General features: G+C 46.2%; 1 protein-coding gene across 4 annotated transcripts in view; it reads left to right on the top strand.

Annotated features, from left to right (window-relative positions):
* NIPAL3 (NIPA like domain containing 3) overlaps positions 1 to 25,447 on the top strand; it is a 226,708-nt gene that overhangs the window by 171,419 nt on the left and 29,842 nt on the right. For 2 of the 4 annotated variants that reach the window (XM_085647835.1, XM_085647836.1), the window contains exons 5-6: positions 7,117 to 7,176; positions 10,434 to 10,582. In XM_085647835.1, the coding sequence (XP_085503961.1) occupies positions 7,117 to 7,176; positions 10,434 to 10,582 (209 nt within the window). The remainder of the gene's footprint in view (positions 1 to 7,116; positions 7,177 to 10,433; positions 10,583 to 25,447) is intronic. The other 2 variants (XM_085647837.1, XM_085647838.1) reach the window with 1 other exon arrangement.

Below are 25,447 nucleotides of genomic sequence, written 5' to 3'. Positions count from 1 at the left end.
ATCAGCACATAATCCAATCTAGATAGGGAGCCGTGGGCCCCAGAGTGAAACGTAAACTGAGCCAGCCCCGGGTGCATCGCTCTCCAACAGTCAACCAGTCCCATAGTGTCAATAAAACCACCTAACCAAGAATGCGCCCCAGGGAGGTCTCTGGGCGGGTGTTGATCCTCTCTACCAGACACAACAGAGTTGAAATCCCCACCAACCAGCAACAGGCCCTCAGGGAGCCCGAGCAATAGACCTCCCAGATCCGCAAAGGTGGTAGTCTGCAACCCAGGGGGGACGTAAACTGAAACCAAACACAAAGTCTTACCCTCCCACCGGCCTACCAGGACTATGTAACGCCCCCGGTCATCGTGCTTCACCTCATCAATTTCCAGTGGGAGAGAGGCTCGGACCAGAATGCCTACCCCTCTGGATCCAGTGGTAAAGCCGGAATGGGCCACCAAACGGTAGCCCCGTCTATTCAATGCCTGACAGGAGTTGCCCACCAAATGCGTCTCTTGTAGGAAGACGACTTCAGGAGAGAGACGCTTCAGATATTGTAGCACCACCCCTCGCTTCACACGGTCCCCCAAACCATTGACATTCCATGTTAAAATATGCAACCCCCTACCCCCCATCCCAACCACAACGATCATCCCACCCGCTACGAGAGCAAAAAACAGAACATGGATCACCTGGTATAAAACAAACCTGAAACAACAACAACTCCCCCACCCCCCCAACTCCCGTGACACACCCCCCCACCCTGCACCCCTGCACTAGAACATCTAGCCACCCCAACTCGCAGTGTGCCTGTCGCCCTGACAAAAACCTAGTCTACGAAAAGAAAGAAACCCCCCCTAGAGGAGGAAGAGTCTCACCAGATACCCCGCAGCCCCCCGACACAAAAGGAAGGGCAATGCAGTCCCATGTACTAGGTCACCCCTGACCAAAGTCTGAGTTCAACACACGATTAGCCAGGAACCATAGTTCAGTAGTTCACGGGTGCTCCGCCGAGCCACCTCCGTCGTCCTCGGTCCGCTCCTCTCCCCCGCGTCGACGATGCAATGTATCAAGCCATTCCTCCACCGCATCAGGCCGGTCGAAAAAGTGGGTCCGGTCCTACAGTTCAACACGAAGCTTAGCCGGGAAAAGCATGGCGTACTTCAGTCCCATGTCTCTTAATCGCCGTTTCACAGTCAGAAACCCCATGCGCTGTTTTTGGACCGCCTGAGTAAAGTCAGGATAAAAGCTAACGTCCACGTTCTCATACTTCTGCGGGCCATTTACACGGGAGGTCTGCAGGATGGCGTCGCGGTCCCTAAAGTTAAAGATCCTGGCGATGATGGGTCGCGGTGGGGCCCCCGGCTTCGGCCGACCCCCGGAACTCTGTGGGCCCGCTCCACCATGAAGTATTTACTGAGGCCCTTTGGCACGAGGTGGTTCAGGATCAATTCCTCCACAAAAAGATCCACTGACCCATCCTCCGACCTCTCCGGCACACCTACAATGCGCACGTTATTTCGCCGTGCCCGGCCTTCAAAATCCTCCAGCCGCTTGACTGAAAGGTCAGCGAGGGCCCTCAGACTGTGAAGCTCCGTCTGCAGGTCAGTAACATCTTTCGTAAGGCCCAAAGTCGTGAGAGCAAGTGAATTGACCCTGTCGCTGGTTTTCAAAAGGTCTGCTCTGAGTAGGTTAACATCAATTGACACAGTGTCCAGCTTGTGGGCCAGAGAGTCAAACCGCTGGCCAACCGACTCCTTCATGGCGTCGATGGCACCCATGACATCGTTGAGTGTCAGTTCCGCCGAGGATGACGGTCCCTCTCGAGCCACCTCTGCGAGCCCACTCGGACCAGGAGACCCCTTCTGATGGGCATACCGATCCATATTATTCGTCTGCACATAGCCACCTCTCCGGGTAGCCTTGGGCCTTAGCTTGTCCCCGTCTAGTCGGGCCGCCATTACACGGCAGGGGAAACCAACTCTTGGATGCCCGTGTGTTGTAGTGGTTCCCTGGGGGGGGCACACCGCAATCAGTGGTAGACAGCTCCCGCTACCGATATCACCCGCCGGCCTCCGAGCTGCTCAGATGTGGAGCCTCCGCAGGCGCCCGCCCTCCACGTCACTGAGGAGAGTCGAAAGCGAAAGTGAAACCCGGGGGGCACGGGTCAGCCCGAAGCTCCGGATCCGTTGTTGTTCAATTGGGACACGGGGAAGATGCCAACCCGAGTCCAGGGCAGCGCCGCAGAGCAGGCCTCTTTCCCAAAGACCGAAGAAGTAAAGTTCCCAAAGTCCGATTTGAGTTCTAAGAACAGGAGTATCCTCAGCGTAGGTTCGCCCGTAGTATTCCTTCAAAATATCAGGATGAAATCCAGGATAATCGTGGGAGGCTGCGTGGATCTCGGGAGCCCTGTGCCTACGCGTCCATCATGGTTGGGCGCTAGGCTCCTCCTCTCCTCCCCAGGTTCTGAAGATATGTCTGTTATGTGGGGATTGATGTGGCCTGCTCCCCTTGAGTCCTTTCTCCCCTCTTGATTACACTTGAAATGACTTGATAAATAGCTTGTCTTACATTTGCTGTATGTTCAATGATTGAATTCTAAAGAGGATGACTGGTTCTTTAGTTATACTTTTGAGTTGTTAAAGTAAAATTAGGAAATTTGTCACTAACGTGACACTGTACAGACCACTCAATACTGGTGTGATCTATCAGAGTACTTTGATATGTGGTCTGCAACAAGAATGTGTCTGAGCAACTCGTTACTGTAGAGTAACTTACTATGCTGCCTTTGTCACTGTTTGTTTTAAATCAAAATATATCAAAAAAATTAAATACGGGTCTGTCATTGCTCCTGGCATTTAACATAGTCTTGCACCTTCCTTACAGTTGTAGATGAATAATATCTGTAGCTAGAATATTCTAGAGTTGTGTACCAGCCATTTCCGAAATGTGGCTATTTTATTCAACATAGAGTTCATAGAGTTCACCTCCACCTCACTTGTCAACAAATAGCAAAAGGACCCAGCTCCCTGTTTTACTAAATCCTAACAGTGTCCCAAATCAACTGCTGAGTAGAGCTGAATAAACCTTTTTAGGTCTCGCCTGAGCCAGCGCTTTAGCGCTGCTCTCGCGAGAGCTTTTGTAAAAGGGGGATTTGGAAGTGCAAACCAGTGCTTTCAGGCCGCCAACTACAGTGCATGTGCGCCCGCCAACTACAGTGCATGTGCGCCGGGCGCGCGCACCATTTGGCAGCCTGCGTGATCATTTCGCGGCCGCTTTGATGTTCTCAGTGAGCCGCGCGGCCACCGAGAACATCAAAGCGGCCACTTCCTGCTTGTTTTTAATGCAGGTTTATACAGCACAAACTCGTGCCGTAGGTACTGGAGCTCTTTAAATGATTATGTTACACAAAGACACATTCAGGCACGGGGAGATTAAGTCATTCTTATTAACTTCTTTTTGCAGGCAGCACAAATGCTTACGTTTATTTTGCAGGCGGCAAAGAACAAAACAGCGGGACGGTAAAGCACAGTGCTTGCTTCCTTTTATTTTCCTTCATTTCACGGACTCTCCTGGGACCACACCTCTAACTGTAATCGGTACATAACGGGACGGTAAAGCATAGTGCTTGCTTCCTTTTATTTTCTATTATTTCACGGACTCTCCTGGTCCGTAATTTTTGTTGAATTTGGGGAAACACCAGCCAGCAGCTTTCGTGTAACACGGCTGGTTTTTGATGCGTGTGCAGTTTTGTTTTGTTTGAGTGCTTTTTTTTAATGCAGATTTATACAGCTCAAACTCGTGCGGTAGGTATTGGAGTGCTTTAAATGAGCACGGATTACGTTACACAAGAACACATTCAGGCACAGGGAGACTAAGTCATTATTATGGTGGCCAAATGCTTACTTCATTCTGCAGGCGGCACAGAACAAAACAGCGTGACGGTAAAGCACAATGCTTGCTTCCTTTTTTTTCTGTTATTTCACGGACTTTCCTGGGTTCCTACTTTTTGTTGGATTTGGGAAAACATGAAGTATTCTTTTTTCTCAACTTTAAAAAGGTAATTACATTTAGCGTGCATTTAAAAATATGCGAATGCGATGGGGATGTTGTCTTTTTACCCCTTACTTTAGCAGTAACCTATATTTTTTTTAGGAGTTTATCATCCTGCTGGTTGTTCAGTTGCATCTCACAGATGCTGCGAGTCAAGAGATTACAATCTTTACTGCAAGGCTCAAAGCACTTAATTAGCTTGTCCTGGTTTCCTTTCCCAACTTGCAAACACATGCTAACACTTCACACTAAACCAGACTTTCGGTCTGAGTTTTTTCCCTAAACAAATGTCAATAGATTATAATCTATCAGCACAGTTACAAAATAAAGGTGAACTCGAAGTTATTTTAACCAAAATTGAAAACGTATTGACCAAAACCACATTATTTTTTAAAAAACGATAGTACTTTTTTTTTGTGTGAGTGCGTTTGGGAATTTTATAAATTGGATATAACATGCTTCAGGGTCTATTTACACTTCACGCGCACTGGCTACCGGCATGCGCGCACCTTCTACGGACGCAAGTACAGCACAATGGAGTCCAGGTACACTGGCGAAGTGGTTTTTGAATTGAACGTTGTTTCTAATGTAATTAGTGCTACAGGCGTTGAATAAAATGATGGAACACATATTGGAGTCGGTCCCTGAGGAGTAGATTGTGTGTAATCGGTACATAGCGGGATGGTAAAACACAGTGCTTGCTTCCTTTCATTTTTCCGTAATTGCACTGACTCTTCTGGGTCCGTACTTTTCCTTGGATTTGGGAAACTATACCATCACAGCTGATGTCAGCAGGGAGCGTGAAACTTGCTGATTTATTTTGGCAGTGAGATATCCGATGGAACACATTTTGGAGTCGGTCCCTGAGGAGTAGGTTGTGTGTAATGCAATAGGTCTCGCATTTATTTGAGTTTGAGCTATTGGCATTGTAAATGACAATGCCTTATATTTATGTTTTGGTTTTAAAATAAATAAAAGGGATTGTTATTTACAATGCCAATAGCTTAAACTCGCGTAAATGCGAGACCTATTGCATTGCAAATGCTTGTTTAGTGATGTGCTTAGGATACTTCACTGTCACTCACACTGAGATTTAAAAGTGCTTACAGACATGTTTGCTGTTATTTGGCAATTAGGCAGCCAAATTTGCATGCAGTCTGAAAAAGCATGATTACATCAAACTGGCAAGCACTCAGTTTGCTTCCATTGAAATTTTAAACGCATCTCTTTAACGGCCAAGTAATTTCTTTAATAAAGGGACAAGACCATGTTGTGCTCACCAGACCCTAAGCTCAGCAAACTCACAATCCGCTTACAAAAATAGTCAGAAAAGTACATAGGTCCAGGCACTGAATCGTGGTCATCTCATATTCTATATAATGACAAATCCACCCCTAAATACAGTTTCAGGGTTTAATTACCCCTCTCGAGAGTATGTTTATTGGTTTATATATAGGTTCTCCAACGTTCTGGGGTCACAGAGGACATTCCATGCTTTGGCCTAGCAGATGGGTAAGGGTCACAGGTGTGGTTCCCTCGTTACATGAGCTTCATGGTCATGCAACATGCTCGAGCTGCATATTAACTGAGTAGAGTTGCTTGCAGGTTCTTGCCGCATGAAATCCTTGTTCCCCCTGAAAGAAAATTCCTTCGTTCACTTGAAGATGGCAAACCTCCTTTATTTTGGGTACCACGTTGGAAGGCATCATGAAGACTGCAGACTAGTCTTTGGACTGTACTTTTAAAACGTTTTACTTAAACAAATTATGGCTGTGGCTTCTATGGTCATTAGCTTTAAACCAGAATAATCTGAGCCTCTGATCCTATCATCAAATAAAACATCTTCTTGCTTCCGTGACAAGAATTTACAATTCTATTTAGGACGCACAGGCAAATTTTATACCAACTGGTTATTCAAATGAATGCACTCTAACATAAATTATGTTTATGATTTAAAATGCTGTTTCATTTCAAATAACATTGTTTTATTTTATGTGGTTCCATTCTTTACCCTCCATGTAGTAACCTGTATGTGGCGTTTTGCTCCAAAGAGAGTCAGTCACTTATGGCCGGCTCCGCATATTGTAGTTTGCCTAGATAAAATGTGTTACTTTGCTGCTGTGGAGTTTCAGTACAGAAAGAAAAACATAATCTTGACTTCCGTGTCCTTAAGAGAACTGAAAATTATTTTTACGGAAGCTAGAATGTTTTTCTTGTAGTTTATGAAAATACATAACACATAAGTACTGAAAGGGTCCTATACCATTTATTTTTGTGTCTGTGCCGATACAGTGCACCTTAGAGGAAGTTGTCTCTAGGTCCACAAGGAATTATTCTTTTCCAAACTAAAAAGGATTCCTACTTAGTTTCATGAACTTAAATATAGTTACTATACTGTCGCTTTAAAGGGATTGTTAACATAAAATATGTAATCACAGTCTAGTGTTTAGCAATTGGGTGCATACAAAGACACAGAACAATAGTGAATTTTACCTAAGAATTTATTTCTTATGCCTGCATTCTTTTTATTCCAGAAATAATGTAGGCATTTTACCTACAGGCCACCCTACAAGATGCTCGAATGGGGCGTTTAGACTCCAGTTTTTGCTTTAGTCTCCCTACTGTGAGAAATTTGGTATAATATGGCTCTTTTCAAGCTTTAGACTAAACATTACACGGACAATATTGACATTTCTGAATTAAGCCAGGTGGAATAGAATTGTAGTTAGGATATGCGGTATATACGAACTCTAAAGTTTTGCTTTCTGGCTATACTTAACTCGTTCGATATTACTTTTTCCATTTGAGGTTGTATTGTTTTTTATAAAGATTGCTTTATGAAATAAACACTATTTATTATTATCCTATTAGGATCCTGCCTTTTTAACTTGATGTTGTGGTTTTTTCTTTCTTCTTAAAACTTGATTAAATTGATTTAATATTTAATCTATAGCATGTGCTGATTTTAGTTCATTTTGCAAGAACCAAGATACATATGATACGGAAGAAGTTATATTACAGTGTTTGTGTGGCTGTGCAGTATTCATGCTATTCTTCCTCTTTTTTTGTTTACAGCGAGTTCAATAATAGGAATTATATTTATTAAGGAAAAATGGAAGCCAAAGGAGTTTTTTAGTAAGTATGTAACATGTAAATGCAATTACAACTGTATTCAATGTTAATTGTTTTCCGCTTGTTGATGTGAACAGCATGGCAGGTTATCTGAGGTAACTCTGGGGATATCTGGCCATTTAAATGTCAGGTGATAGATGAGTTTTCAGTTTTGCAATAATGTATACTTAAATTGATGAGTTAAGTTCAAGCTACAGGAAAAATGTTTAACTTTGAAACAAAGAGAGGAACAAATGCCTATTTTCATTCATGTTTATAATGGCTCATTAGGGGGACTCCACATTCATAAGGAAAGTGGCATCACGTATGCCTCAGCTTAGAAGTCCCTGAGGTGACTAGCGCAACGGTCGCCTTCCTTACTAAAGTGTCTAACCTGTACAAGCACTTCGCCCTCTACATAGCAGATGTCAATGGGCTTGGCTTGGCAGCGAGCAACCCCAGGGAATTGCTAAGCTACTTCAGGCTCCATATGTGATGATGGTGACCTCTCAAGGGGAACCTTTTGTAATTTCCACTGCATGCCATACCTGGGAGAGACAAGTGGGATACATAAGATTCCAAACTGGGACTCGTATGTAGCTTGTCAAAATATATTGTCAATGCGCCTCAGCTCTGACTTACAATGTCCTATGCTTTGCCTTTTCTTAGATTCCACCCCGCCTCCCCCTCCCCCCCCCCCCCCGCCAAACCCCTGTCCACTTATAAATCTGACCCCTGATATTCTGGGACTGAGATGCCAGTCAGTTCATCCAATGCAGTCCAAATCTCCAACCTTCCCATCAGTCCATTGATGTCTGTTTCCAATTGCGATACTATATCAGCCCTTTCTATGTATTCTCATGAATATTTAGGATTCACTGTGCTTTTCAGCTGGAAGTTGAACCTGTACGTTTATTATACATCAATTCAGCTGTATCATTTTGCGACCCAAGACATCTTCTACTATTCCTTTACTGATATTCATAATTGCCCTACCAGTGCTTCTCATTCTCTTGATACACCTATATTGAGACCACACACACCAAACCTTCCTCCTCCCCACACTCTGATGTCACATTGCACCACAATCTGACCAAAAGCACAACTACCCACTTGTGCGCGCACACACACTTTTACTCACAGTTTTCCCTTACAGTCCTCACACTTTGATGTGACAAGGCACCTGAATTCTGACCTAAAAGAACTTGCATGAGATTCCCGCACCAAGCTATTTAATTTGTATATTCTGCACACAGACAAATGTAGCCAAATATTTAAAGAACCTCCACTTGACTGAAAAATCTAGCAAGCGTATGTGAAATAATTGTGCCTCTATTCAGCTAAGCCCTTAAAAATAAACCACTATAAAAAAGTGCCAAAAGGCTGGATAATTTGATTAATATTGAATGGGTCAAATCCACTTATGGCTTACCATCACTTGAGCTAATAATCAGTGATGGACGCACTAAAAATAAATAGTTACTATTTAAAAAAAATTGTGGGACACACTTTAAGGACTCTCTACATCACCATTAACATGAAACCTATATTTTAGGGCTTTTCATGATTTCCTTTGACGGATGAGTGTTGTCTTTTGCATGATGCTAATGATAGACATGTAATCTTCAAATTGGCAAGTGTTGGACATTTGGACCCTACATTCCTCATCAGAAACCTGATCCACATAATTCTATGCAGCCCATTGAGAGTAAAACTCAAAACATTCATGTTGCTTCAGATTGTAACTACCTGTAAGAGCTGTTCCATTTGAAAAATTCAGTAAAAATCAGTCTTGAGAAAATTAAGTTGTCTGGTCTCTAAAAAGAATCCACTTTAGAATCATAAATGTTTCAGATCAGCACATAATTCTCACTTACACTGTGAGTTGCCAGTCTGGGTTTGTTTTAAATTGATGCGGATAGAACAAGGCCATTCTCTACACAAAAATAATCTTTTATTTAAGATCCGAGATTTATTACTGTCATGTCCTCTCCCTAAAAAAATGTTTTTTTTAAACTGCCACTGAACTAGACACAGGAACAAACCCAAAGTCCTGCAGAGTATTGATGTTGAAACTGTTATACTGACTTCTTGAACCTAATTTGATTTCAAATTGAAAAGAAACATTCCACATCCTCCTCTAATTATGAGAGAGAGCTACTTGAGATGTGGGAACGATGGAAGGAGTTGTGTGTTTCACAGCTTTGGAATCCACTTTTTCATTTTGTTTATGCTACGGGGTAGCTTGAGGACATGAAGAGCATTGGCAAAATACATCCACGTTTGCATCTCTAATGTTAAACCACAACACTTAAACAGTATGCAATAAAATTTCCAGGCTGAAAGACACATTTTTTTCAGTTTGTGATGCTGGTTACAAAAGCAAATAAAAAGTTGTACAAAGATAGTATTGTCCAGTTCAAGAAGTAGAACATTTCCAATTGTATGTATATCTCAACCTGGGTTCGTGAGACTGCTTTTTTATTATAAACTCACCCTATGGGTAAAGGTTAAATCTGTTGGTAGTTCAAGAGAACACCATCCGCATCAGAACATTCAAATATTTTTTCTGATCTTTTTATTGAGCATTACACCAGCTTTAGGATCCGTGGAAGACAGAAATTATCAATACATTGTAAACAGAAAAATCAAAATTACAAGCTTTCTCATTTGCACAGTGTGATCTAATCAGAATTTACCCCACCCTATCCTCAATCTGGAACTCTTTTACATTCACTTTTTCATTCATGTTAGCCACACACAATTGTAATCCTTTATAAATTCCACTCCACGGACGTTCGAAAAGTTAGCTTGAGCAGGTTGTATTTGTTGGGTGTGGGATACACTGAAGACACGTCCATAGAAGTCTCTGGGGTAAAGCTAGAGATAAATGGACTTTATAATTTGTAAAGTATAATCCACTCTGTAGCTACCTCTTATAACTAGCTTGATGTATTATCATGAATGACACACCATATAGCTAATCATAACTTCATTGTTTTATTAACACATAATATTGAAGAACTAACTGATCATTTGCCTGCAAGAGTCCGTTCCATTGTTTTGTGTGGCTTGTATGATAGAATTGCTGATCAGATTATCAAGCAATCTGCTCCCCTGGTTTACGATTCTGCCTGCTCCTTTTATTAAATTCGTACTGTAATGAGTAAATTTTTATTATTCACTTTGTATATAAACACCTTTATCATTTTCATTAATTAACTTGCATGTTAAATAACAAACTAACTGCATTTAAAAATCTTGCCTTTTATTCCCCAAAGGACGGTATATTTTCTCCTTCTTAGGTTGTGGCCTTGCTGTGACTGGGACTTATCTGCTCATAACCTTCGGACCAAATAGTCATCATGAAAAGATGACAGGAGAAAACATTGTCAAGCATTTAGTTAGTTGGCCTTTTCTTTTGTACATGGTAAGATATGCATAGAGGTTTGTTTGCCATGAATTATAAAAATGCCCAATAGGATGTGAACACAAAACTCAGCCTTTTATGTGTGGAAAACCAAGCTGTAACATTTTCTGTTACAAGTGATTATTTACTTAATTGTGAATTTTGAGGTCCATGCCTCAACCCAGGTGCAAAAGGGACAGGAATGACCTGTGTTTGATGCTAACATCTGCTGTCTGTGCATTAACCTATAAGTTATTTGCCATATCACAAATGCTCATATCAAATTTGGAAGTTTTAATTTCTCAAGAAACCATCAAATTGGTGCATATTAACTGAAGGCTTGGCTCAGTGGGATCTTAATGTGAGCGTCTGGCTCCAAGCCGGACAGCGTAGCTGTGTTTTCCCTCTTTGTTAGGGCTTAGAGCCATTGCAAGTCATAAACCACTGCAAACTCCTGTCAGTTTCTGTCGTCATGTTAAGAGGTAAATATGCATCTTAGTGAGCGAAAGCGTGTTGGTTATGTGAAACTTGCTCTTGAGAGATTGTACTGAACGCACAGTGAGCCTACAACAGCAGTGCTTAACCTGTCATCCATAGACCTGTGAGGCCGTAATAACTAATCTGAAAGAAACAGTTAGTTATAGATTTCTTACCTTAGAATTACCCCCAGGCGTCAGACTGGATCCGGAAAGATTTTTGTCAGCAGTACCCCTGCGCGGCGAAAGGTGGCGCCAGTCAACTCTGCGTTCTTCGTTGGCGTCATGGTCACCGGGATGACGTCACGGTAGCTACTTAGATGCCGCCCTCGCGCGCTGACGTCTGTTCTTTCTTTTTCTGCTCAAGCAAGCGCAGATCCAGAGAGTCACCTAGTTTACCCCTAGCCACTTTTTGACTGACTTTTTTGCGACTTTTGTCGACTTCGTTTTTGAGTCTAACAATGACTATTGGTGCACGAGGGATGCCTGGCTTCAAGGCCTGTGGTTCCTGTACCCAACTGATGTCGGTGACGGATCCGCACTGCTTGTGCTTCTACTGCCTGGAGCACGACCATGACCCCAAGTCGTGCTCCGATTGGCAAACCATGGCCCTGAAGTCTTTGCGTGAGCGGTCCCGAAAGCTACTCGAGGCCCGGCAGTCGGCCTGCTTCATTCAAGGTCCTGGTTGCGTGGGAAGTCGAGGGACCGATCGCGGAGCCATCATTACTCCTCATCTAAGTCTTTGCACTCAGGGTCAGGTAAGTTGAAGCACAAGAAGAAGTCGAAGAAGCATCGTCGCTCTTCGACTTTCCCTCGTCCGTCGGCCGACGCGATGAAGGGTGCGGGTGGTGCACCTCCCGTGGCTCCGCGTGTGGAACCTTCAGGGTCGACTTCGGCCTTCCCGGGATCGGGAGCGGCCCCTGCCCAGCTTCGTCAGTTCTACGAAGCGATGCATGCCATCATTGGGCAGCCCGACTCCGCCAGTGCACCTTTGGGCCCCGTGGACTCGGCAGGGTGCCCTAGGCCTTTGACACCGGCTGCTCCGGCCTCGGCACCGCACGGCCCTCTTGGATCCAGGCCTGTATCCGAATCGGCGTCGGTCAACCTCATTACACCTCCACCGGCACCACGTCTGCAGCCGGCGCCTGCTTCCACCCCGACGTCGATACGGAGCCGAACCAATGTCGACCGATGCCGGATCTGGCACCGATGGGTACTTTTGTGCCTGCATTCCACCCTGGCCATTTTTAGCCAGTTTGGCAGCCAGAGGAGGTTGAGGAAGACTGGGAGGGGTCTGATGACCCTTTAACTGTCCAACTGGAGTACGAAAAGGACTGGAGAGAGGACCTGGGGGATGACCTCACCAGACCATGGCATATTGTCTCCTCCTGCCGTGGCTACAGAGGAGGGAGCGTCTTAAGTAGTGGTGTTGCATAGGGCGGCCGAGGCCCTACACCTCGAGCTACCTACGGTGGCAGTCTGGACTAACCTCCTGACAGCTGACAGAGGCAGCGAGGTCTTCGGAGCCCCTGCTGCCGTTTAATGAAGTCCTCATGGACATCCTGTTGGGCACCTGGTTCAGGCCCAACACAGGGGCTCCTGTGGATAGGATGGTTGCCGGATGCCACCTCCCGGCCCTGGGCGACCCCACTTTCCTCTCCCAACATCCCTCCTCCAAGAGCTTGGTGGTCCAAGCTTCAATGTCCCAAAGCGCATTCCCTAACGCACCACCGGACAGGGAATACAAGAAGCTGGATCAGCTTGGGAAGAAGTTGTTTTCTTCCGCCAGCTGGGGGCTGCGGTCAGTAAACACTGCATGCCTGTTGGGCCGTTATTCCCACTCCGTGTGGGATACGGGTCAGCAAGTGCTGCCTCAGTGTCCGGAGGAGGCCCAGGCCGCACTCTCCCATGCTTTTGCAGCAAAGTTTACTATCCGCTGTGAACTGGACACTGCCGACTCACTGGGTAGGACCATTTCAACATCGTGGCGCTTCGCCGTCGCGCCTAGTTGAGAACGACTGGTTTTTCTGGGGATGTCCAGAACACTTTGATGGACATGCCCTTTGATGGCCGTCGCCTGTTCGGCGACAAGGCAGACAGTGCGCTAGAGCGCTTCAAGGACTCTCGCCTCTACGGCCAGGTCCTTGGGCCTCTCCACCACCACCCTGCACGGTCTGCCTTTAGCCCCTTTCGTGCCCACGGAGGCGTTGCTCTAACAAGTTCCTTTCAGCTCCACAGGCCAGCGCAAGCTGTTCAACCTCAGCGCGGCTGGGGACGTGGGAACCACCAACGTGGTTCTGGGGGCGAGTGGGTGGCCAGTCCACCACTGCCCCCTCTGCAGCAGCCTCCAAACCGTCCTAGTCCGATCTTTCAGGCCCATCAAACGCCAGTGGGCGGCCTGAACCGCCATCACCACCTCCTCTGGCGCACCATCAAGTTGGACTGGTGGGTTTTGCAGCTAGTCCAAAAGAGCTACTCCCTCCCCTTGGAGACTATCCCTCCAGGCATGCCACTCTAGTACCATTGCATGTCGGAGGATCACCCGGCCCTTCTCCAACAGGAAGTTACGGCTCTCTTGGCCAAGGGAGCCATCAAGTGCGTTCCTGCCCCAGAAGTAGGTTGTGGTTGCTATCCCCACTACTTTCTGATAGCCAAGAATGGCAAAGGCCTGCATCCTATCTTGGATCTCAGGGACTTCAACCGCTTTCTCCGAAAGGAGAAGTTCAAAATGTTGACCCTGGCTCAGGTCTTGTCTGGCCTGGAGACTGGATGGTAGCATTGGAATTGCAGGATGCTTATTTTCACATCCCCGTCCTGCCGGCGCACCGGCGTTACCTTCGATTCACAATAGGTCACGAGCACTTTCAGTTTACCGTGCTCCCCTTTGGCCTTACCAGCGCCCCTCAGGTGTTCACGAAAGTGATGACGGCGGTCGCTGCTTATCTGCACAGATCAGGGGTTCCAGTCCTCCCCTATCTCAACGACTGGTTGTTGAAAGCAGGCTCGCCCCAGGCACTCGTCTCCCACCTCCAGACTACGGCTGACCTCCTGCATTCGCTGGGGTTCTCCATCAATGTGTGAAGTCACACCTGATCCCCTCTCAGAAGCTCCTCTTCATCAGAGCGGTTCTGGACACAACACAGTTTTGTGTTTATCCTCCTAAATAGCGAGTCCAGGATATTCGGGCTATGATTCCGATTTTTCAGCCTCTATCCCGGGTTTCGGTCAGGATGACCCTGAGGCTGCTGGGCCTCATGGCCTCCTGCATCCTGCTGGTCGATCATGCCAGATGGCATATGCAGGCTCTGCAGTGGGACCTGAAGTTCCAGTGGGCGCAGCATCAGGGGAATCTGTCCGATTGCATCATGATCTCGGAGGGCACTGCACGACAATTGCAGTGGTGGCTCACGAACCAGGATTGGGTCAACGGCAGATCCCTCTCCCTTCCCCAACCAGAACACATAGTAGTGACAGACCCATCCCTTCTGGGATCGGGTGGCCACATGGGGCCACATGGGAGAGGCGGAGATCAGAGGTCTCTGGTCACTAGTGGAGTCCGAACTCCACATCAACCTTCTGGAGCTTCGGGCTATCCGTCTTGCACTAAAAGCATTCTTTCCCTCTGTCTGGGGAAGAGCAGAGCAGGTGTTTACGGACAACACCACCTCCATGTGGTACTGCAACAAAAAAAGAGGGGTGGGGTCGTGGAACCTATGTCAAGAGGCCCCCCGTCTCTAGATATGGCTGGAACATCAGGGCATGTCTCTGGTGGTTCAACACCTGGCAGGTTCACTGAACGTCATGGTGGAAGAACTCAGCCGCAGGTGCATGATGGATTACAAATGGCATCTTGACTCAGAGGTGGTGCAAAGTCTCTTTCAACAGTGGGGAGAGCCTTGCTTAGATCCATTCGCCACTGAAGAGAACGCACAATGTCAGCATTTCTGCGCGTTGGAATTTCCAAGGCGGCACTCGCTAGGCAACGCTTTTCGTCGTCAGTGGAGTTGCGGTTTTCTATACGCCTTTGCACCTATACCACTTCTGCCCAGAGTCCTGAAGAAGATCAAGCGCGACTGTCCAAGTCATTCTTGTGGCTCCGGATTGGGCACGAAGAGTCTGGTATCCCGAGCTGCTCAACATGGCCATCGATCCCCTGATCCAACTCCCTCTTCGGGAGGATCTTCTGTCGCAGCAGCACGGGACGGTCCTCCACCCGAACCTGTCCAGCCTCCACCTCCTTGCGTGGAGATTAGGCAGCGGCAGATGACGTCATTTGACTTGCCTCCCGAAGTCTGTGATGTAATCTTGGCAGCCAGGCATCCCTCCACTAAGACGGTATACGCCTGCAGATGGAATACATTTGTGGCATGGTGCACAGAAAAGGCTGTGGATCCCCTTTCTGCCCCTGTTTCTGAGGTTCTCTTGTTCTTCCTGTCTTTGGCCCAGCAGGGCTCTGCTCTGGGCACTCTTAAGGGCTACCTCTCAGCCATTTCAGCCTTCCTGATCAGCCTTTTCTTTTCAAGTCCCCTGTTGTAAATAGATTTCTTAAAGGCATTACTCATCTTTTTCCTCCTGTTCCCTTCATAATACCTCAGTGGGACTTGAACTTTGTTCTTACTTAGCTGATCTGCACTCCCTTTGAGCTGCTACATAAACTGTCCTCTCAGACTCCTCACTCTGAAAACTGCTTTTGTGGTGGCCATCACCTCTGCGCGCAGAGTGCGTGAGCTACAGGCTCTGCCTTCCAAGCCTCCTTTTTTGGTTGTTCATCCAAACAAGGTCGTCCTCCGAACTCGACCTTCCTTTCTTCCAAAGGTCATCACTTCCTTTCATATTTTGCCAAACCATCACTTTGCCCACCTTCTTTCTGCCTCTGCATCCTTCACAAGAGGAAGAGAGGCTCCACCACCTGGATCCAAAACGTGCGCTCTCCTTCTACTTGGATCGCACCAAACAATTCCGGGTGGACGACCAACTCTTTGTTGGTTACGCGGGCGCTAAGAAAGGTTGGGCCGTGCACAAACAGACCATCTCCAGGTGGGTCGTTCTGTGCATCAAGGCCTGCTATTCTTTGGCAAAGGAGCCTTCAGTGGGGCTGCACGCCCATTCCACCAGGGCGACGGCAGCTACTACTGATTTGGGACGGAGAGTACCCCCACATGACATCTGTCAGGCAGCTACGTGGGCATCGCTGCACATGTTCAACAAGCATTACTCCCTGAACAGCCAAGTCCAGAAAGACGGCTTCTTTGGCCGTTCTGTTCTCCAGGACTTCCTGGTGTGAACTTAGTTTGCAGACCCACCTCCGGGGTTAGTATTGCTGGGGCATCTATTCTAAGGTAAGGAATCTATAACTAACTTTCTTTCAGATGAGCAAGTTACTTACCTTCGGTAACAATATATCTGTAAGAAACATAGATTAGTTATAGATTCCTTACCGCCCCACCCATCCTCCCTTCTCTGTGAACTGACTTCTAGGGTTAAGGACATCCTTTCAGGGCCCTAGTTTTGTGCACCAGTGGTCAGTGTCTTTCATGGCTCTGCGCTTCTGACGTGGAAAGTCGTGTACAGAACTAACGTCAGCGCGTGAGGGCGTCATCTAAGTAGCTACCGCAACGTCATCCTGGCGACTATGACGCCAACGACGAATGCGGAGCCGAACGACACCACCTTTCGGCGTGCAAGGGTACTGCTGACGAAAAACTTTTCAGATTCAGTCTGATGCCTGGGGGTAATTCTAAGGTAAGAAATCTATAACTAACCTATGTTTCTTACAGATATATCTTAAGTAACTTCTTCAGGGGTTTGGTGACTGTTTACAAAATTAAATCAAATTAGTAGGTTGATTAAGTATATATTCAAAATAAAATCAATTGACTATTTTTAAACGCTCTCTAAATTTAAAGGAGTTTGAAAGTTGGAGGCTAAAAATTAAGTTGGAATTCTCAGCTTGATGCTTGGAAGCAGCAAAGAAGCAAACAGAATCTAGTATGGACAACTAGTTTGTCCTATCAAAAAAAAACATGCATTAGTCGTAAAAAAGACAAAGTGATATACTAAAGTCTAGAACCTTCCCATTAAAAGTTTGGCTGTTATGTATTTTCTGTGAATTAATTACAGTATTTTATAATTTGTGTACTAATTTGATGTATATTTGTTGCTTTATTTGTATGTATTAGTTTGAGGTTCAGATCATAAAAATTGCTTAGGGCGTGGATCCAGTGGGTTCCCAGAAGTCAAAAGGTTATGAACCACTGGGCTCGAGTAGTCCAAATATGCAGTATTCACAAATATGTTGGATCTGAACATAGATGCACAAGTACTTATGTATTGTACTATTTGTCTCCCAGAGAAACTGTTCTTAAGTTTTTTAGTTATGTGGATCTCTGCTGAGCCACTACTGGCCATAGGGAACCCTGATCCTAGCAATTCCTCTGATTTGGACCCAAAACAAATACACAGACATAAAGAAACAAGGGTACATTAAACAAGTAAACAAATTATAGAATCGAATTTAACCCACAAACAAAAACATAGAAAATTTCAATTTTGGGGGGAAAGGTTGGAGGTTTTCAAAGTTTAGTGAAGGTAATTAGGTTTGTGTTTCCACAGGAAATGCATTTTTTGTGTTGCTAATAATTCTCGACCCATTAGATGGATCTCCATGAAATGTTCCAAAAAAGTGTTACTTTTTGATTAGTTTGCTAATGAAAAGGTTCTGGGTGATCAGTCAAGCGGGGGCTGAGAAAAAGGCGGGGGGGTCCCAAAGCTTTTTTTACCCATTGATTTAGCCTTAGGAACTTTAGACACCACTACAGCCCATATAGCTGAGTGCATTTACACAATATTTGACAGAAAACTAGATTTTGGTCCGTAAAGAGTGGTTTTTAAGTCTCGCCTGAGCCAGCGCATGCACTGCTCTGGCGAGACATTTAGTGAGTGGGGCTTCAAAAAGCCCACCACAGCTTTTTGGGTGGCATAGAGTGTGCGGTTACACGCACAGTAACACGCATTCCTCGCATCGCTCGCGGGCTTGCTCTCCCAAGCGCTCGCTTCAACACAGCCGCTGACCCGGCGAAGACGATTAAAACACCCTAATTTAAGACGCGCATTTCAATTGGCCAACACGACGCTCCTCCCCCTCCCCCACCACAGAGCGCGTCTTTCGTCTATCGTTCATTCTCCCTCAGTCACCTCTCTGCTTGATTCACTTATCTTTTTCTCTATCCCATTGGATTCTTACCCCAACCACGCAGTGTGCCGTCCTCCACACAGCCGCTGACCCGGCAAAGATGATTAAAACACTCTAATTTAAGACGCGCATTTCAATTGGCCAACAAGAGGCATACGCCAAATGTTCGTCGACCACCCTCTTCAACGAGTGGTTCAATATTGCAGCTATTCAATAATGCATGGGAAGATGCGCAGTCTCTTTAATGTGCTAACGACATGGCTGCCTGCACTCCCCACTGGAAACTACAACCAAACCCGAGACAACAATGGTGGCCGTTATTACAATTATGGGCGCAAATTAGCCACCCCCACCTCTCTTTTGGTAAAAGCAGGGTCGGGTAAACGGTTTGCCCCTGCTGTCTGAGCAACATCCCAGAGAAAATGTAGCGGTAGCAAGGCCTGCTCCAGGCTCGCATCCTTTCAGCGGGGAAACCGCAGCCCCTCGTTTGTGTACCCATCTGGGACCCAGGCAGCTAAAGAGAACACTGGGGGAGATTATCCAAATGTAGAACACGCAAACATTCTACATATGGTCTGAATTAATCCTTCCCCCTTGCTAACCTTCATGAAACGGAATAGTTCGATGGATTTTATTTAAAACATTTTTACAAGGTTAAATCAGTATGTAACGCCAGGTCATGTGACCATGCATTTCGCAAATGTCCAACATGCCTGCTGCATAGCCCCTCTGCACGGAGGGCACCCACAAACTAACACTGGATGACGCTGTACTCTACTTTTGTCAGTGATAATCGACTGAAAGTCCACCAACTTATTTACTGTTTGTAAAGGGGCTTTCCGTCTGGACAACATGTCTTTCCATCTGGACAACATGTCTATCTTTCCTGTAGTGTGTTTTATTTCAGTATGTTTTGATTCTTTCTCCCATTCTTTTTCTCTAGATTCTCTCTCATCCTCACATTTCCTCTTTCTGTCTCTCAGGCACTCTTTCATTGTCACCCCTCAATGTCTGTGGATGACAGTCACTACTGCATTATGCCATGGCTATAACACCAACCCTGATTGTAGACAGCAGCTTCAAAGTTCGAAGCTGGTATCGTTCATCATAGATTGTGTGTATTTTGCTGGAGGATGCTGCAAGTACCATGCTATTGCTATTCACGTCTGCGCACTGACGTCAATAGTCGATCACTAGGCATTCTAAGTTCTCTTTCACATTATGTTTGTACAACAAGATATGGCAAAGCAATTAGCCAAATGTCCACTTCATTCTATTCTGCCTATAGCAATGTCCTTTTCCCCAGACCTACTTTTGCCTGTCCTTAAATTCAGAGGGAATTGAAGGGCCTGCCTGGACTTTCCATTCTGTTATTTGTGTGCTGCAACATAAACAGGGTATGTGCCTATCATCTTTGGCCACGACGCAGAGCCATTTAACCCTGAATAGCAGCGTGACCGGAATACCATGGCAATTGTTTCTGTTTGCAAATGGCGGGTTGGTTTGAGTGACACGCCTTCCAGAAATTGAATTGTATTAAAGTTAAACCCTCACTGAAATAACACATCAGCCAAATCGCCTCTCAGCATTTCATTATGCAAATCCCGCAGACAGCCAGGCTACAATTTAGGCTGCAATAATCTGCTGTTTGCATTTCTTTGGCTGAGAAACAACTGCGACTATGTAATAAGCAGGCTGCAGTTCCCTCCACCCTCTCTCTCTCTTCCTCCACCCTCTCTCTCTAACTATCTCTCTACCCTCTCTTTCTCTACTTCTCTACCTCCCTCTCTACCCCTCTCTCTACCTCTCTCTACCTCTCTCTACCTCTCTACCCCTCTGTACCTCTCTCTACCCCCCTCTCTCTACCCCCTCTCTCTACCCCCTCTCTCTACCCCCCTCTCTCTACCCCCTCTCTCTACCCACCTCTCTCTACCCACCTCTCTCTACCCACCTCTCTCTACCCACCTCTCTCTACCCACCTCTCTCTACCCACCTCTCTCTACCCACCTCTCTCTACCCACCTCTCTACCCACCTCTCTCTACCCACCTCTCTCTACCCACCTCTCTCTACCCACCTCTCTCTACCCACCTCTCTCTACCCACCTCTCTCTACCCACCTCTCTCTACCCACCTCTCTCTACACACCTCTCTCTACACACCTCTCTCTACACACCTCTCTCTACCCACCTCTCTCTACACACCTCTCTCTACACACCTCTCTCTACACACCTCTCTCTCTCTACACACCTCTTTCTCTCTCTACACACCTTTCTCTCTCTACCTCTAAGTGGCAGCCGGAGCCTGATGGCACTGCTTGTCCTTTAAAAAAAAAAAAAAAGCATTGGCATAGCCAATAGGTCTCGCCTTTGGGGCCTTATATAGTGTTTAACCATGCAACAGTTAATGTTGTTGCACCAAGGATATTGTGCTGCATAACTAAATACTTATAAGGTCCCAAAAGCTAGACCTATTGGCTATGCCAATGCTTGTTGTGTTTTGGTGTAAATCCTAGCAAACACAAGGAGATGATGGACCGAGCGCTGAAACTTTTTAGACACTCATCTCCAGTCACTATTAGATCTGGGTTGAATCCATCCTCGTTCTTTAGCTCACTTCGCCACCCCAGTTCAGACCCAGCCATATGCAAATCAGTCTTGACCCTGTTCTTCATGGGAACAGTCTAGCCCGAACTGCCAAGCCTGGTCTTCCATTGACTGGAAACAAGCATCCTGGGACCGGTTTCGGGGGAACACCTCTCATCAGGAAGGCTAGCTTGAATCCAGTGGCAAAGTGAGCAAGGGGCTCACGTCTGGGCATAACCTGCCAAATTAGGGCATACACAAGGAGATGATGGACGGAGCACTGGATCTTTTCAGACACTCACCCCCAGTCACTATTGGATCTGGCTGGAATCCATCATTCTTTAGCTCACTTCGCCACACTAGTTGTAAATCCGTTCAGTAGTTTTGACTAAACTAAGGTTAAAACCAACTGTATATGTCACGTCTTGGAGGATCCGCAGAGCCAACGGATCCAAAAGTGAGATCTGATTGGCTGCCACCACCTCAACCAGGAAGTGGTGACAACAATTTTTGGTCTCAGAAATCGGACCAGAGTCCCTAAGAAAAATGGTGAAAAAAGACATCAGGGCGCAGGGCAGGGAAACCATGACCCCCTAGGCCCCATGCAGAAGATCCTAAGGGACCCCCAGCCTGGGGCCAAAAAAAGAAAGAAAAAAAAAAAGCAGCAAAAAATGCCACAATCCTGAGAGACTTGTGCGGGATGAGAAAAACAAAACAGTGGATGGGCCGCATTAATAAACTATAAACCCTGGGGAGCCTATCTTGGGGGGTGATTTCATAATGGGGAGGGAGGCTGTGTGGCCCCCCTCCCCAAGCCTCCAGCGGCCTCAGGAAGCCCAACCCTGGGACAGGACACGCTGTCAATGGGAAGGGAGGACGTGCAGCCCCCCTCCCTGAGCCATCAGAGGCTCCGAGGAGCCCACCCTTGGGGCCGAACATATTGAGTATGAGGGGGGATGCATGGCACCCCGCTTAGAGCAATTCGGAGGCCATGGGAGCCCACACTAGGGACAAAATCATTAAAGAAGGGGAGGGGGCCCCCCTCCCTAAGCCTCAAAAGGTCATAGGGACCCCATCCCCAGTGGCCAGCTCGCAAGCTATGTCCCGGGAAGCCCTGCCGGGACATAACAACAGCACAGGCAGGGAAACTTGTGTTTGCTCTCACTTCTTGGAAGCATTTTCTGCCAAGTGGGAGCAACAACTGCTTGGAGCAGTCTTTTCATCTATTTCCGTACCCAAATTGAAGTAGGCAGGGGAACAGATGAAAATATTGCTCCTGCCCACAGGGAGCAGTGTTAGAATCTGTTTCCTGCAGACGGGAACAATGCCAGTTCACGGTGTATGTGGGGAACTGGCTGGAGTCGCAGGCTGTCCTTGGAGCTCCCCCCTCAGGCCCCAATGACACTATGGTGGGTGCCCTGGGTGAGCACCAGGGCACCCACCTTTTGCGGAGAGGGGGCTACATGCCCCCCTCCCTCTACACAATGTCGCAGACCACTGGGACCCAAGGGGCACCTCTCCTAAAAATTACACCTGGTCCTGGGGAATGGGGTCCCTTGAGCCAAAATTGGCACAGTGAGGTGAGCCACGCATACCGCCCCCACCCCCACAAATTAACACTTGGGGATGGGGTAACCAGGGCTGAAATCGGCCCGGGAACGGTTGGGGGGTCACACGGCCTCCCCTCTCCATTATTTAAATAAATGGCCCTGGTGAATGGGGTCCCCAGTACCTAACAAAGCTCGGGAAGGGGTCCATGCATTCCCCTCCCCTTTATTTAAATAAGTGGCCCTTGGTGCATGAAGCCCCCAGGGCCCTAAATTGGCCCAGCCGGGTCACACGGCCTCCTCCACTTGATCTAAATAAGCAGACCTGGGGAATGGGGATCTCAGCACCTAACTGGAGGGAGGCCACGCAGCCCCTCTGTTTAAATCAGTGGCCCCTGAGGATGGGGCCCGGGGCAGAAATCTGCTGAGGGAGGGGTCTCCCCCAAATTAAAACCAGGGCATGGGGTCACTGAGGCAGAAATTGGTCCGGGGAGCGGGGGCCAAGTGTCCTCCTCCAAAAGAACGCCGAGAACCAGGGGATATGGTACTCCGGGGCAAAATAGGCCAAGCGACGGTGGGGCCATGTGCATCCCCTGCCCTTTATTCAAAAGAGTGTCCCTGGGAGATGAGGTCCTCGGGGCCTAACAAGGCTTTGGGAGGGGGGGGCCACATGGCCCCAACCCCTTAAAAGAATACATGGCCCTGGGGGATGGGGTCCCCAATGCATAAAAAGGCTGGGGGGTGCGCGCAGCCCCATCTCCTTTATTTTTAGAAATGGAAATGGTCCCAGTGGATGGGGAACCAAGGCGTAACGAGGCTTGGGGAGGGGGTCGTGTGGCTCCCCCCCCCCTTTAAAAAAAAAAAAACGCCCTGGGGTATGTGGTCCTCAGGGCCAGGCCCTATGGTCATCTCTATGTAGGGGGACTTGGCTGCAGGGCCTGCAGCCAACCCCCTGCCGCAAAAGCTGTGCGCGGCGTGGGGTTGCATTTATCTATAATAAGTATTACTTTCTAATAAAAATTTATAAAAAACTAGAAATTCACTGCATGAACCAAAGGTTAAAGTAATGATAAAGTTGGGTGTAATAAAAAGATCTGTTTTTGTTTATAAAAAAAAGAAACCTTAGATATTCACTGAAAAAACATAAGGTTAAAGTATCGTTATAGTTAGGTGAATTTGTCAATGACCACATTAATGTTTTGTACTAAAAAGAAAAGCCACCGAAATTCAACAGTTTTAGTCAACAACACTAACTATAACTTGCGCCCCCTCCATGCACTGCTTATGACCTAACATATGACATTACTCATGACTCGTTCTATGACATCATTTATGACATCACTTATGGAAAGCAAATACCCGTCCTATTATATGCGGACGACGCGGTCCTGATTTCCAGGACTGCGAATGGGTTGCAAAAGTTAATTGAGAAGTTTCATATTTTTATTCAGGGCAGAAAGCTTAAAATTAACAAGGGTAAGACTATGACTATGACTTGTGGTAAGAAAATATTGAAAAACAAGTCATTCTTTTTAGATGGGGATAAACTTGAGGCAGTCCGACATTTCTGCTACTTAGGTATTACCTTTTCAGGTGATGGGAGATGGGTAAACGAGCAATCCTGTGTTGGTCTGAAGATGACCAGAAATACAAATTGCATCTTCAGATTCGCCTCCAAATTGGGGGGTCGTAGAATCCGAGAAATGATTTCCATCTATAATTCAAGGTGTATGTCCTCTGCCTTGTATGGAGCAGGGATATGGGGATATAATCGTCAGATTGCTCTGTCCATCCAGCAAGAGGAAAACCAGTACCTGAAACGATTATTATGCCTCCCCGCTTCTGCCTCAAACGAGATTACCCACAGAGAGCTAGGCATAAATTATGTCGCAGATCTGATTGCATTGCGTCCCTTGTCCCTATGGCGGTCCATATGGGCCAAAGAAGAAACTAGGTTTACCCAGGAAGTAATTTTGGACTGTATTAAACTAGATTGGCATTCGAAAATCCCCTGGCTAGAACATATTCACTCCTGGTATAAGACTCTCTTTGGCCAGGATATTTTTAAAGATATTTTAACTACATCGGTTTTAACAAAGCGTAACCTTAAAACCACCTATTTGGACCATGCAAAAGGGACCAGAACGAAGGAGTATGCAATGCAAAGTACATTCAAATTATACTTGGAGTACAACCTTAGTACAAGACTCCCACCCTATCTTACATTTGTTAGTATTAATTCTCATCGCTTTGTTCTAGCACGCCTGAGGCTGGGAATAGTCCACCATTTGGTGGCTTTCCCAACTGTAAAAAAACCCGGGTTATGTCTGTGCCCATGCGATGGGAAATCTAAACAGCGCATCTGTCACTTTTTACTCTTTTGTAACTTTTATACTGGTTTTAGAAAGTTTTATTTGAAGCAACTATTTTTAGAATATAAGATATACAACACAAGAGCCGCAATACAATTGTTGTTTGATTTGGCTTCCCCGAATGTGTGCTATCGCGTGGCCACCTATATTTTAAAATGTACCTGGCACAGGAAATCAATTATTATATGATTCCCCCCTTTCGTTATCCCCGTTCACCCGTTGGCTATTATATTTTATGACTATTGGTGATTTACTGTTAAATTACATTGTTGTTGTGTATTTATTTTTGTATTGGCATTTGCACAAACTTTTATTACAAACAAACTGCTGCTAAAATGTCTAAACTGAATTAACTCCCCCCTTAACAACTACTACTAGAATGTACCTAATGATTAAATTTAACCCTGTACACAAAGTGATATACTACTGATTTAACAATATTGGCATGGATAGTGATGTAATTTTAAATGTTTCATTATTTAACTTTCATAAATTTGATTCTTTACTGTTTTGATGTATGTTGCTATATGGTTGTACTCGTACATACCGAATAAAGCATTTTGAATTGAATTGACATCACTTATGAAATCTCAAATGACATCATTGATGACATGACCCATGACGTCATCCAATGAGTGTGCTAGTTTGTTTTATAGTTTTATATAGTGGCAGTTAAGTACCATTACTTCTCTAACTAATTTTGTACAGCCTGGGTCC

The sequence above is a fragment of the Triturus cristatus genome, chromosome 3_2 (assembly GCF_964204655.1).
Source record: "Triturus cristatus chromosome 3_2, aTriCri1.1, whole genome shotgun sequence".
NCBI lineage: Eukaryota > Metazoa > Chordata > Amphibia > Caudata > Salamandridae > Triturus > Triturus cristatus.
Note: the sequence above shows the minus strand (reverse complement) of the source record. Positions and strands in the feature narration are given on the sequence as shown.